The following is a 14,902-nucleotide window of genomic DNA, read 5'->3' as shown; positions in this document are numbered from 1 at the left end:
AAACAGACGGGGATCACTATGAAGCAGGTCGGGATCACTGTGAAGCAGGTCGGGATCACTGTGAAGCAGGTCGGGATGACTGTGAAGCAGGTCGGGGTCACTGTGAAACAGACTGGGATCTTTGTGAAGCAGGTCGGGGTCACTGTGAAACAGACTGGGATCTTTGTGAAGCAGGTCGGGATCACTGTGAAACAGACTGGGATCACTGTGAAGCAGGTCAGGATCACTGTGAAACAGACTGGGATCACTGTGAAGCAGGTCGGGATCACTGTGAAGCAGGTCAGGATCACTGTGAAACAGACTGGGATCACTGTGAAGAAGGTCGAGATCACTGTGAAATAGATTGGGATCACTGTGAAACAGTTTGGGATCACCGTGCAGTAGGTCAGGATCACTGTGAAACAGACTGGGAACAGTTTGAAGCAGGTCAGGATCATTGAAGCAGACCAGGATCACTGTGAAACAGACTGGGATCACTGTGAAACATGTTGGGATCACTGTGAAACAGACTGGTATCACTGTGAAACAGGTCGGGATCACTGTGAAACCGACTGGGATCACTGAAGCAGGTCGGGGTCACTGTGAAACAGACTGGGATCTTTGTGAAGCAGGTCGGGATCACTGTGAAACAGACTGGGAACTCTGTGAAGCAGGTCGGGATCACTGTGAAGCAGGTCGGGATCACTGTGAAGCAGGTCAGGATCATTGAAGCAGATCGGGATCATTGTGAAACAGACTGGGATCACTATGAAGCAGGTCGGGATCACTGTGAAACAGACTGGGATCACTGTGAAGCAGGTCAGATCACTGTGAAACAGACTGGGATGACTGTGAAACAGACTGGGATCACTATGAAGCAGGTCGGGATCACTGTGAAACAGGTCGGGATCACTGTGAAGCAGGTCAGGATCACTGTGAAGCAGGTCGGGATCACTGTGAAACAGACTGGGATCACTGTGAAGCAGGTCGGGATCACTGTGAAGCAGGTCGGGATCACTGTGAAGCAGGTCGGGATGACTGTGAAGCAGGTCGGGGTCACTGTGAAACAGACTGGGATCTTTGTGAAGCAGGTCGGGGTCACTGTGAAACAGACTGGGATCTTTGTGAAGCAGGTCGGGATCACTGTGAAACAGACTGGGATCACTGTGAAGCAGGTCAGGATCACTGTGAAACAGACTGGGATCACTGTGAAGCAGGTCGGGATCACTGTGAAGCAGGTCAGGATCACTGTGAAACAGACTGGGATCACTGTGAAGAAGGTCGAGATCACTTTGAAATAGATTGGGATCATTGTGAAGCAGTTTGGGATCACCGTGCAGTAGGTTAGGATCACTGTGAAACAGACTGGGATCAGTTTGAAGCAGGTCAGGATCATTGAAGCAGACCAGGATCACTGTGAAACAGACTGGGATCACTGTGAAGCAGGTCAGGATCACTGTGAAACAGACTGGGATCACTGTGAAGTAGGTCGGGATCACTGTGAAACAGACTGGGATCACTGTGAAGCAGACTGGGATCACTGTGAAGCAGGTTGGGATCACTGTGAAACAGACTGGGATCACTGTGAAGAAGGTCGAGATCACTGTGAAATAGATTGGGATCACTGTGAAACAGTTTGGGATCACCGTGCAGTAGGTCAGGATCACTGTGAAACAGACTGGGATCAGTTTGAAGCAGGTCAGGATCATTGAAGCAGACTGGGATTACTGTGAAACAGACTGGGATCACCATGAAGCAGGTCAGGATCATTGAAGCAGATCGGGATCACTGTGAAACAGACTGGGATCACTATGAAGCAGGTCGGGATCACTGTGAAACAGACTGGGATGACTGTGAAGCAGGTCAGGATCACTGTGAAACAGACTGGGATGACTGTGAAGCAGGTCGGGATCACTGTGAAGCAGGTCGGGATCACTGTGAAACAGACTGGGATCACTATGAAGCAGGTCGGGATCACTGTGAAACAGACTGGGATCACTGTGAAGCAGGTCGGGATCACTGTGAAGCAGGTCGGGATCACTGTGAAGCAGGTCGGGATCACTGTGAAACAGACGGGGATCACTATGAAGCAGGTCGGGATCACTGTGAAACAGACTGGGATCACTATGAAGCAGGTCGGGATCACTGTGAAGCAGGTCAGGATCACTGTGAAACAGACTGGGATCACTGTGAAGCAGGTCGGGATCACTGTGAAGCAGGTCGGGATGACTGTGAAGCAGGTCGGGATCACTGTGAAGCAGGTCGGGATCACTGTGAAACAGACTGGGCAGAAGACCAAATATCGGTTTTACACTGTCGTGAAAAGTTTGTGATTGTCCTATTCATCCATCAATGGCGGGCCATAGGGGTGTCATCAGCCATTCCCTCTGTGGGTTGCACTTGTTCCGGAGCCCCTTCAGCCTCTCTGGACCCTGGAAGATGTCAGGGATTTGAGACCTGCTAAGGATGTAGGGGTTGTAATGATGTGGACACTCCCTGGGAATTGTGTGCAGACCTGTAGGATGTGTTTGTGGTGGCCGCACACCAGCTGAACATTCAGCAAGTGGAAGCCCTTGCAGTTGACATAGTTGACTGCTTGTTGCCAAAGACCTGGCTGAGGAGGAGATAGAGATGCTGCATGTACCCTCCGATGAGGAGGACGTCAAAGGGAACGACGATGATGAGGCCCTCGAAGGTGAGGATGCCGGGAATGAAGCTATTGCACTGGACTGACAAGACAGGCGCACCCAGGAGTCCCTCAAAACCACAAGATTCGTGGAGGATGATGATGAGATATAGTGAGGACAGTCACGACATTCTCAACTTGCATCTGTGAACATTTGACTCCTGTGTGGCTGATGGCAACGCACATACCTTCAGTGCTCAGGCTCATGTCATGGAGATGCAGCGGAGGCCCCAATAATCACTAGATTCCAGGAGGATGATGACGGCATGCAGTGAGGACACTCCATAGATCTTCACATAGCGTCTGTGAATGTCAGACTCCTGTCTGGCTGAGGGCAGCTCGCTTGCACTCTGTGGTCAGGGTGATATCATGGAGATGCAGCCATGAAACTTTAAATGCATCTGATCCTTTGTCAGCCTTCAGCCCCTGACCCCTTCAGGAGCACAGCATCACTGGTCACAGATGCTGAAGAAATGGGGGTTCAGCCCCACCTCAAAGGTGCTGAGAGCGCACAGAGAATGATGGAACTCTGTGATGCCTGCCCATAACATTCTGGAAGCAATGACAAGCACCATCGAGGTGCTGGCATCACTAATGTGTCCAGTGAGTGTTAAGCCGGACCATCACTTATGTCTGAACTGCATAGGGAAGAGGCCTGGACTGAGACACTTGCCTTTATCTTGTGCAGAAAGGTTTCACGTCTGAGTGACACAAACACTGCTCATCAGAATAAGGAGCCATAGGCAGGGAGACATTATTGGGAGATTATTTACAAAAGTGAGCATTAAGTACAAGTGATTAAACTTCGGGGCCAAGGCTGTGCAACTATATCTTCTTCCTGGGCCTGGCCAAGTTGGCTATTAACAGGTCCAGGCAGCGGGCGATCGACGGGGGAGTCCCGCCCGATTGTTTATCCCTCTTCCGTGGCTACGTTCGCGGCCGGGTGTCTTTGGAGAGGGAGCACGCGGTGTCTGACGGCACACTCGAGGCCTTCCGTGCTCGGTGGGCACCGCGGGGACTGGGGTGCTTTATTGACCCCTTTTATCACATTTTGGTTTAAAGTTTGTAAGGTTCCTTTAAACTTTGTTCTTGTTTTTTTCAGCTGACCCGAATTAGGGGCTGTGCCTGATTTATCCTAATTTTGTTAATTCAGTTCGATTGTTTTACCTCAGAAAGAGTTACATCTTCTTAAGCTCCCTAACCCTGGCACTATGTCTTGGTACTCCCCCGACATCCACAGCAGAGGTGGAGGCTGCCTGCTGACTGTTACGCCCTGTCTGTGATGACTTTGATGGGCGTCCTCTGGAGGGCCAAGACCTGCAGGGCCACGGCCTGCTTTCAGGGTCCTGCTGTGTGGCAGTGGCACCCTCCTTGGCCTGTGGAGCTGGAGCTGCTGGGGTCACAAGAGGGGATTTGGATGGGCCAGGGACTCCCAGAGTCACCTGGGTGGATGGCCCCAGGGGAGGACACCTGCTGATCCTCCTCCCTATGACCTGAGGGCCCCTGGTTGACTCCTTGAGGAGAAGGGATAGCTGGAGTGAGATTGAGCTGCCCCGCACCCCTCTGGCATTGACACAGTTGGAGGCCAACTATGATGTCAACGATGGAGTTGAGCCCGTGCAAGGTCTCCATGGCAGCCGCCATCCTACCAGTGTTGACCTCAGTGCGTTGGCATGTCGGTGCTATCACCTCAGCCTGAAGGTGGACGGACTCCTCCATCATGCCCTGCAACCTGAGAAGTGCCACAGACATCCCTTCCTGAGCTTGCCTTTGCAGCTCCAGCAACTGAGGTATGACCAAGTCCAGAGGCTCCTCAACTGACTTGGACTCCAGCAAGTTTCTGGCCTCCAGCAGTCCTCTGAGTGCCAGAAAACTGGGAAGTACCTGCTGCCGCCTGCTGCGGATCAGACAGTGCAATGCGCTCACCATATTGTGACCCTGAGGCTACTCTAAAACTAGATTCCACCAAGGTGTGCACCTCCACACTGGTGGAGGATGTGGGTGACACTGTGATGGATCATCAGTTAGGGTGTCAACAGATTCTTCATCCATGATGTCTTCGGGGCTTTAGTCGAAGTCCTGGGTCGTGGACCCCACTTTGCTGCTTCCCAGATGTGCCTGTGAAAGCAAGGAGAGATAATTAGTGCACTTGTAGGGGACTGGAACAGGGGAACTGACTCACAGCATGGTCATCTGATAGATGTTGCACTGCTGGATCCTCACTTGGTAGAGCAGCACCGACCTCACTGTCAGCACAGAAATAGCCCAGATCCTCGCCGGCCAGCTGGATTTTCAAAATCCGTAAGCACCTTGATTTCAGGCATTCCTCCAACAACCTGCAACATCTTCTTTTTGGTGTGTGCCAGCTTATCCTGCATGAATACAAATGGACAGAGTGTAAGCAGGACGCCTGCCAAGTCAGATGATAAAGATGCTGTCATGTGTGTGTGGTGAGTGGTCCCATGGATGAGATAAGGACAATGAAAGTGAGTGTGAGAGAGTGAATGGTGATGTCCCTTGAACCGGCAGTGACTGAGGGCCCTGTGGATGTGTGATGGGTTTGTGAGTATGTGAGTTGAGAGTGATGAGAAGAGTGACTTACCCTGGCAGAACGGAGGAGATCATTCATCCTCTTTCAGCACTAGGCGGCTGTCCTCTTTTGCAGGGCATTGGCACTGACCACCGCTGCCACCACCTCCCATGCTGGATTGGTGACCTTGCTTGCTGATTTGTGCCGAGAGCAGGCATGGACGACTTCACAGCGGGCCTCAACAGCGCCAGAGGGAGGTGTCGCTAAATTTGGGGGCAGCATATTTCCTCCCTTTCGCAGCCAAGACTTTGAAGAGCTTCCAAACATACAAACATACAAAATAGAGGCAGAAGTAGGCCATTCGGCCCCTCAAGCCTGCTCCACCCTGCAATAAGATCATGGCAGACCTGTTTATGTTTCGATTTCCACATTCCCATCTACCCCCGATAACCTTTGATTTCCTTGCTTAACAAGAATCAATCTACCTCCACCTTAAAAATATTCAATGACCCCACCTCCACCACCTTCTGAGGCAGAGAATTCCAAAGTCGCACAACCCTCCGAGAGATAAGATTTAACCTCATCTCTGTCCTATAAGGGCGACCTCTAATTTTAAAATAATTTTAATTTTAAACCCCTAATTCTGGGATCAACCACAAGAGGAAACATCCTTTCCACATCCACCTTGTCAAGACCATTCAAGATCTTGTATATTTCAATCAAGTCACTCCTCACTCTTCTAAACTCCATTGGAAACAAGCTCAGCCTGTCCAACCTTTCCTCATAAGACAACCTCTTCATTTCAGATATCAGTTTATTAAATCTTCTCTGAACCACCTCCAACACATTTACATCCTTCCTTAAATAAGGAGACCAAGACTGCACACAATATTCAAGATGTGGTCTCACCAATGCCTTTATAATTGAAGCACAACATCCTTACTTTTATGTTCAATTCCTCTCGTAATAAAGGATAGCATTCCACTAGCCTTCTTGATTACATTCTGTACCTGTATACTAACACTTTGCCTTAGAGAGTGCTAGCTCCGTGCAGGGGCACCCTTTAAATATGGTGCCCAGATTACTGAAGTCCTGAGGTGACAGGTGGGTGGGGGGTTTGAATCAGAAGCCGGCCCGCCAGTGACTCAGTGTGTTTCCCCAGAATGCATTATTAATGAGGTGGGCGGGCCGGGAAAGGGACAATATGGCATGAAAACCCGCCATTGCAGCCAGCAGGTAAAACATCCTTTTTCCCGCCCACTACTGCATTTTGAGCAAATCTGGGACAATTCCGTCCACTGTGAAGCAGTTTGGGGTTACTCTGAAGCAGACTGGGATTACTAAGGAGAGAGATTTTTTTAAAAAATTATTTCATAGGAAGGCCATGTGTTGATTGGCTGGTGATTTTGTAGCTTTGTTCCCCTTTCTCCAAAGTTAGGCAGTTTGTCTAAGTAGAAAGGAAATTAAAAATTTCATTTTTTTGATAATAAGGGTTAAGTAAATTGTTTCAATTAACCTTCCTATATTTAAGTGACAACAGAAGAAGAGATGTGAGCAGCTGGTAATTTTTTTTTTAAATAATAATTTTTATTATCTAATAGGTGGTTGTGACTCCTGGAGTGCACATTCTGTTCCATGTGGGAACTCCAGGACATTTCCCTTATCCTGGATAACTATATGTGCAAGAAGTGTCATCAGGTGCATCAGCTTGAGCTCAGGTTTTGGAATTTGAGCAGCAGCCGTCGTCACTTTGGTGCATCCATGAGATTGAGAGTTTCATGGATTGCACATTTATGGATGTGGTCGCCCCACAGATTTAGAGTATGCAGGGAGAGAGGGAATGGATGACCATCAGGCAGTCGAGAAGAAACCAACAGGTAGTGCAGGAGCGCCCTGAGCACATCTCACCCTCCAACCAGTGTTCAGTTCCGAATACCCATAAACACGTCCATTCATCTAGAGATTTCAGACAGGGCCAAGTCCATGATACCACAATTGGCTCAGTTTTTCAGCCACAAAGAAGACTGGAAGAGCTGTCATTTTTGCGCTTGCAGATGTGAATCCAGGATGGTATTTTGCCTCCCAGGTGTCAGGTCAAGATGTCACTGAGCAGCTGCACAGCCCTCTGAGGGGACAGGCCGGGGGAGGGGGGGGGGGTGGTTGTTGGGTGAACAGCAGTCCCTATCAGTACCAATGCCAGAGGTAGAAAGAGGGATATGGTCCTTCAGGCAGAGTTCAGGGAGCTAGGAAGGAAGCTAGCAAGTAGGACCTCATAATCTCTGGATTATTCCCAGTATCACACACAAGTGAGCATAGAATCAGGAGGATAGAGTTGATGAATGCATGGCTGAAGAGATAGTGGAGCTGGAAGGGCTTTAAATTCTTGGGATATTGGGACCAGTTCTGTGTGAGATGAGGCCTGTACAGGCCAGACAGGTTGCACTTGAACATAACCATGACCAATGTCCTTGCGGAGTGATTTGCTGGCGCTATTATGGCTGTGCTGTTAACTGAATACTTTGAATCTGTCTTGACCAAGAAAGAAAATGCTTCTCGAGTCACAGTGAAAGAGAAAGTAGTTGAGACAGTGAATGAGCTAAAAATTGATAAAGAGGTGGCATTGGATATACCATTTGTACTTAAAGTTGATAAGTCACCAAGACCAATGACATGCATCCAAGGATACTGAGAGAAGTAAGCATGGAAATATTAGAGGTACTGGCCATAATTTTTCAATCTTCATGAGACACAGAGGTGCTGCCAGGGGCCTGGAGAATTGCAAATGTTACACCCTACTCCAAAGCAGGGTCTAACCCAGCAGCTACAGGCCAGGCAATTTAAAGTCAGTGATGGGGAAGTTTTTAGAAAACAATAATTCTGGACAAAATTGACTGCCACTTGGGCAAACGTGGATTAATTAAGAAAAACCAGCATGGATTTGTTAAGGAAAAATTGTGTTTAACTTGCTTGAGTTTTTTGATGAGGTAATGGTGAGCAAATGATGAGACTAAAATGCAGTTGATATGGTGTACATAGACTTCGACAAGGCATTTGATAAATTGCCACATGATAGATTTGTGAGCAAAGATAAAGCTCATAGAATAAAAGGAACAGTAGCAGCAGAAACAAAATTGGCTGCGTGACAGGAAGCAGTAGTGGTGAATGGTTGTATTTTGGGCTGGAGCAAGGTATATAGTGGGATTCCCTAGGGACCACTATTAGACCCCTGCTTTTCTTGAAATATATTATATAATATAATATATTTTGGGGCACAGTTTCAAAATTTACAGATGGCACAAAACTTTGAAGTATTGTGAACTGTGAGGAGGATAGTGTTCAACATCAAAAGGACTTAGGTAGGCTGGTGGAAATGGCCAGACAAGTGGCAGATGATATTTACTGCAGAGAAATGTGAAGTGTTTCATTTCAGTAAAAATAACAAGGAGAGGCAATAAAGGGTACGATTCTAAAGGGGATGCAAGAGCAGAGGGCCCTGGGAGTATCTGGACACAAATCAATGAAGTTGGCAAGGTAGGTTGAGAAAATGGTTAATAAGGTATACAGCATTCTGAGCTTTATAAATTGGAGCATAGAGTACAAAAGCAAGGGAGTTATGAAAAATCAATTATAAAACAAGAACAGAAGGTGCTGGATAAACTTTGAAGAAGGGTCATACAGACTCGAAACGTTAACTCTGTTGCTCTGTTAACATGTTTCTCTCTCCACAGATACTGCTAGACCTGCTGAGTTTTTACAGCATTTTCTGTTTTTGTTTCAGATTTCTAGCATCTGCAGTATTTTGCTTTTATCTTAGTATACAGAAAACTGATTTGCCCTCAACTAGAGTATTCAGTGCAGTTCTAGACACCACACTTCTGGAACGATATGAAGGCATTAGAGAGGGTGCAGAAAAGAGTCACATGAATGGTTCCAGTGATGAGGAACTTCAACTATTTGAATAGCTTGAAGAAGCTGGGGCCATTCTCCTTGGAGAAGAGAAGATTAAGAGGAGATTTGATAGGAATGTTCAAAATTATGAGGGGTTTGAACAGAGTAGGTGATTTTAAGGTGATTAGCAAAAGAAGTAATGGCCACATAAGGAAATGTTTTTTATGCAGCGAGTGGTTAGGATCAGAAATGCACTGCCTGGGAATGTGGTGCAGGCAGATTCAACTGAGGCCTTCAACAGTGAATTAGATAATTTTATGAAGAGAATAAATTGCAGGGCTGCTGAGAAAAGGCAGGGGAATGGGACTAGGTGAATTGTTCTTGAGAGCCGGCAGGGATGGGCCGAATGGCCTCCTTCAGTGCTGCGACCATTCTATGATCCTAGGACCAATTCTGCAGTTACTGAGTCATTTCTGAAACCTATTTTAAAAAAATAGGAGAAACATTTGCCTCTCTCAGCATTCAATGTTTTCTCGAAGACACGTGCCTGAGTTTGTGAAGTTTCCTTTCTTACTTCCATACGGATCCTTAGCTGGATTTTATCTGGCTTCTGAGAATTATACACTGTATGGTTATTTGGTAACCATGATGGTAATCATGTGAATAGTGTCACAAATTACCTCTACAACCCCCGCCATTTTCTATATCAAATAAGTCACTAATCTCCCCAGTGTACATTTGGCCAAATACAAAACTGATTTAGTTCACTTGCAGCCTATGTAATATCAGTTTTGCCTTCACCTGATCTCACTTTCAGTGGCCCTATTCATTTTGCAGTTCCTAAAATATAATTTAAACAAATGTTTTCTTATTATCCTTCATTTGTCTTGTCATATTCATTTCAAAACATTTCATTTAACATTTTGATGTTTTTTTTTACAATACTGCCTGGCCTTTTAATATTGAATCCATCTTAGCCCTGTGCCAAATTCCTTCCTACCCTTCATGGTCTTCATGAGTAGCTTAGTAGTCCCTTTCAGGTAAGGGTGCCTTTAATATTGGGACCTTTGCTTTGCAAAGTTAAATACTGGCCCATTACATTCAGAATCACCTCCTCACAGAAGCTCTGTATTTCAAGACTCCTTTAGCAATATCCAAACCTGTAATACCCACGCTGCCAAGTTTTCACAGGCAGATTAAGTTCGTACTCATAGAATTATAGACTAGTATAGCACAGAAGGAAACCCATCAGGTTTATGCTGGTTCTTTTGAAGATCAATCCAGTTAGTCCCATTCCCCTACTTTCTTCCTATATCCCCACACTTTTTTCTCCTTCATGTACTTATCCTATTCTCTTTTGAATTTGTTTGAGTTTTTATAAGCTCGCACCACCTCTTTGTCAGAGATTTGACCATGCCTGTTACTCATAATCAAATCCAGAATGTTTTCTTTTTTGTCTCTTTTACAATCTGCGTCATAAAAGTCTTTCCATTGGCTCTAGAAATCCCTCCCCTGGTTTACTAGTCGGGAAATTGCCCCAATCAATGGCTAATTAAGTTAAATAATCAACTATTATAGCTGGTCCTTTTCTAATTTCCGCCCTTACCTCATCCCACAGTTCCAGATTCAGATGAGAGTCTATAGCAAAGTCCAAGTTATATTTTACTTCTGGAATGTTGTTTTTGTCAAAAGGCACGATGGTGAATGCCGATGTGAGTTGTCAGGAGGACAAATGCAACTTTAACGGTGTTACCCGTGACGGTTTCTAAAGCCACCTGTATACTTGCAACTAGCTAAAGGTTCTATCTACAATTCTGCGTAGTTAAATCAGCATCGTGCAGCTCAGCGAGACACGCCCACCCCCGCGGTGCAAGGAGTGAGAGTTTATTCAAATACCTTATGTTCACACCACACCCCTAAACAGGGCAAAGCGCTGTGTGTAAAGTTTCCCTTTCCCCACAACTCTCCGGGAGCTTAAGGATAATGATGTTGTGGGACCGTGCTCTGTAGTTCAGAGCTGTGTTAGGAGTAGGTGAATTGTGGTGTTCCTGCGCTGGCATTAAAATGCCCACAACAGCACTTCTCATGACCTTACTCATTCTTTCAGAAGTTACAGGTGAGGCTGAAATGTGACTGCTTTTGTTTTCCTTTCCTGCCGAACATGTTTCTGTTCAAGTCGACTGGCTGAATAAATTTGGGTTGTAATGCTTCATGGTGGATGGAATAGGCTTTAAGGAAAAACGTTTGAAAAACAGTTTGTGCTAACACTACAAGGGGACAGTGCAATTTTCTTTATAAAAACAAAAAAAAACTGCGGATGCTGGAAATCCAAAACAGAATTACCTGGAAAAACTCAGCAGGTCTGGCAGCAACGGCGGAGAAGAAACTCTTTCTTGGACTCACTCAAGTTCTGTCGAAGGGTCATGAGGACTCGAAACGTCAACTCTTTTCTTCTCCGCCGATGCTGCCAGACCTGCTGAGTTTTTCCAGGTAATTCTGTTTTTGTTGTGCAATTTTCTTTAACGTGTCTTATATTAGAATAATACTACAATGGTGGTGCTTGCAATTAATAGCTATCATTGAGAAGTGCAAATAGTTTATTTTTCTGTTCCCGGTATTGTGTCCAATCATCAGCATATCAATTGGACAAGAATTCTTGCAGATCTGCTTTAGAATAACAACCGTGGGGTTCAGGGTATCACACAAAGCACTTACTTTTTCTCTATTCGTTATTAAGTGCGAACACGAACGAACAACAACTTGGATTTATATAGTACCTTCAAAGTAAAACGCACAAATTAAGACAGTTCACAAGCATGTTATCAATCAACGTTTGACACCTAGCCACATGAGATATTGGGACAGGTGACCAAAAGTTTGGTCAGAGAGTTTTTAAGCATTGCCTTAAGGATGGATACAGAGGTGGAGAGGTTTAGGATGGGAGTTCCAGGGTTTAGGAAATAAGCAGCTGAAAGCATAGCCACCAGTGGTGGAGTATATAAAATGCAGAAGTATGAATTGGAGAAGCAGAGAGATCTTTGAGGATTTTAGGATTGGAGGAGATTATGGAGATAGGGAGGGGTGAGGCCATGGGAGGATTTGAAAACAATCAAGAGAATTTTAAAATGGGTGTGTTGTTGGGCTAAGAATCAATGTAATGTAAAAGCAAAATATTGCAGATTCTGAAAATCTGAAACAAACAAAATGCTGGAAAAACTCAGTTAGCTCTGAAGTAGGGTCATATGGACTCGAAATGTCGACTCTGTTCCTCTCTCCACAGATGCTGCTAGTCCTGAGTTTTTCCAGCATTTTCTGTGTAAGAACCAACGTAGTTCAGTGAGCACTGGGGTGATGGGTGGACAGGACTTTGGTGCGAATTATGAGGCAGGAAGCAGAGTTTTGGAGGAGCTCAGTTTTTGGAGGGTGAAAGATGGAAAGCCAGCCAAGGGAGCATAATCACCAGGAAACCAGGGTGAATTATAATTAATTAATTATAATCATTTAAAATTAATTGCAGTATCACCCACATCTGTCTTTAATGGGCCCAAGTTCCCTATTACCATCTCTCTCTCTCCATATACATATTAAAACTTTTCCTGTTATTGTAACAAACTCGGATTCTTACCTAAATCGGTAGTCACAGTTTGGGAACTACAGTACCCAGCAGGCCTCAGGACTTCTGCACATGCGCCAGCGGGAAATGGCCACGACCGGACCCGCGCATTTCATTGATTTCGCCGTCTTCAGGCCGGGAGCCGGCCCTGTGCACGTGCACAGAAGGAAGACGTGAAACGGTGTGAAACAGGAGGTCCGGTGTCCTGAACAGGAGCACCGTTTGAGGGAAGGCATCCCAGGGAGCAGGACATGGGGGGAGGGCAGGGAGATAATCCCAAATCAAGAAAGCAGCCCCTAACCAGGCATGGACAAAGACGGATCAGCGATGGATCCTATTGAGTCAAAATAAATGACAGGAGCAGAGAAAAGACCCCAAGTTAAAGGGCTGTAAAGAGCAGACCTGTAGCAAAGCAGGCTTGAGAGCATCTCACAAGATCTGAGGGAAGCTGAAGCTTGCTGACTCTGTGCTGCAAGCTGTAAGGGTAAATGCATCCTTTTGGAACAGCTGCGTTCTGCTTGGCACAGCCGAATATCTGAAAGTGTGCTTGGGAGGTGTAGTGTGAGTGTACTCGGAGATCCAGAGGAAAGGAATCTCAGGTGCCAGATCTGTGGAGTATTTCCAGTGTTTTATGATTTTATTTTAGTTTTCCAGCATTGGAATTTGATCTCCATTTTGGCCTGCTCCTATCTATGGTGCATAGATAAGTGTAGTGAATGGCTAGTGCAGTCATCTGTTGCTGACCACTAAATTTGGGCCAATGTTCCAGAAAACTACCATGATACATATTAGAAATTTGTTGTTTTTATGTTCCTGCTTCTCCCAGTTGGAGTGAAATTTAAAATCCCACATTACAATTGTATTGTTTTTGCTATGTTTTTCTCCGCTTTCCATATTTATACATTCTAGCACTATATCATTAGGATCAGAAGATCTGTTCACAACTCCCACCAGAGTTTTGCATCTTTTGCTGCTCCTGAATTCACCCTGCCTGCTCACCTTTACTGAAATCTTTTCTTTTTGCTTTTGTAGTTGTTTCTTCTATCGAAATTGCTGCTCCCCCTTTCTTCCTTCCCAACTTCCCAGACCTTGTTAAAGATCTTACAACCTGAGATATTTTGCTTCCAGTTTGTAGTGAACTTTACTAGATCATACCCTTTAAGAGTTATTTGTGGTGGACTCACTTGTTTTATTGCTTATATTGCATGCATTCATGGTCAGGACTCTTACTTGGATAACTGTCCCCATCCTGCCTAAGCTCTGGTGGTGTTTTTTGCACAATTTTTGTTTTAATCACACTTCTTGTTACTGATGCTCTGCATATTGCCATACCAGTAATTTAATATGCTCTTATTTTTCATTACTCCTGTTTTATTTCTCTCAGGCATTTTCTTTTTTATTTCCTATCACCTTTTTGTACTGCGAGTATTTAGATTATCCTTACCACATTGTTATATGCTGATCTTCGATACCAAATGTTCTTTTCTGTCTTTTTTTATTTGCATCCAAATCCTCCACCTCTACTTTAAAGGTTTAAAGTCCTTTTCTACAGGATTATTTTTCCTTTCTGCCCAGGCATTGGTCCCAACCTGGTTCAGGGGCTGCTCATTCCCAATAATACAGCTCCTTTCTGTCTCAGTACTGGGGCCAGTGTCACTTGAAATGGAACCACTCCTTCCCAAACCAGTCGTCATCATCTTTCCTGATCTGTTTTATCCCAATGTCAGATTGTCAGGTAGCATTCCGGAGATTATCGCTTTTGCTGTCGTGTTTTTCAATTTTGCTCCCAACTCCTAACATTCCCTGTCACTTCATATGTTATTGGTTCTGACACAAACCACAACAATTGGTTCTTTCCCCTTCCCTTTCTAAGTACCTTTCCAGCTGCTGACGCCTTCTGGAATCTGACTCATGACAGCAGAAGCTACTCTCTAGTCCCCTAATTGTCAAAATCCCTACAAATACACCCTTCCCTTTGTGTTCCTCCCCATGTTGAGCTGCCTCCTGCTGCACAGTTCCATAGTCAGCATTTTGGCTGCCTCTCCCATAGACTTTTTCCTTATCCTCACAAGTAGCTAGTACCTCATACCTATTGGACAGGATCAGTCTTTGTGGTTCCTCCTTCCTTGCCTTTACTCAGTTCACCTTCCTCATGAATTTCAGTCACACGTTCTTCTTCCTATACCAGTATCTCTCTTTGTGATGT

General features: G+C 45.4%; 1 protein-coding gene across 2 annotated transcripts in view; it reads left to right on the top strand.

The window, feature by feature from the left end:
- Window positions 1–11,038: 11,038 nt before the first annotated feature.
- Window positions 11,039–14,902, top strand: part of LOC121277644 (interleukin-20 receptor subunit alpha-like) — a 64,044-nt gene continuing 60,180 nt past the window's right edge. For both annotated transcript variants that reach the window (XM_041187236.1, XM_041187235.1), the window contains exon 1: window positions 11,039–11,199. Coding sequence is in view for 1 of the 2 variants with exons in the window: in XM_041187235.1 (XP_041043169.1) it covers window positions 11,148–11,199 (52 nt within the window). In the remaining variant the exon portion in view is untranslated. The remainder of the gene's footprint in view (window positions 11,200–14,902) is intronic.

Source organism: Carcharodon carcharias, chromosome 5, assembly GCF_017639515.1.
Source record: "Carcharodon carcharias isolate sCarCar2 chromosome 5, sCarCar2.pri, whole genome shotgun sequence".
Classification (NCBI taxonomy): domain Eukaryota; kingdom Metazoa; phylum Chordata; class Chondrichthyes; order Lamniformes; family Lamnidae; genus Carcharodon; species Carcharodon carcharias.
This window is presented reverse-complemented; position numbering and strand designations above follow the sequence as displayed.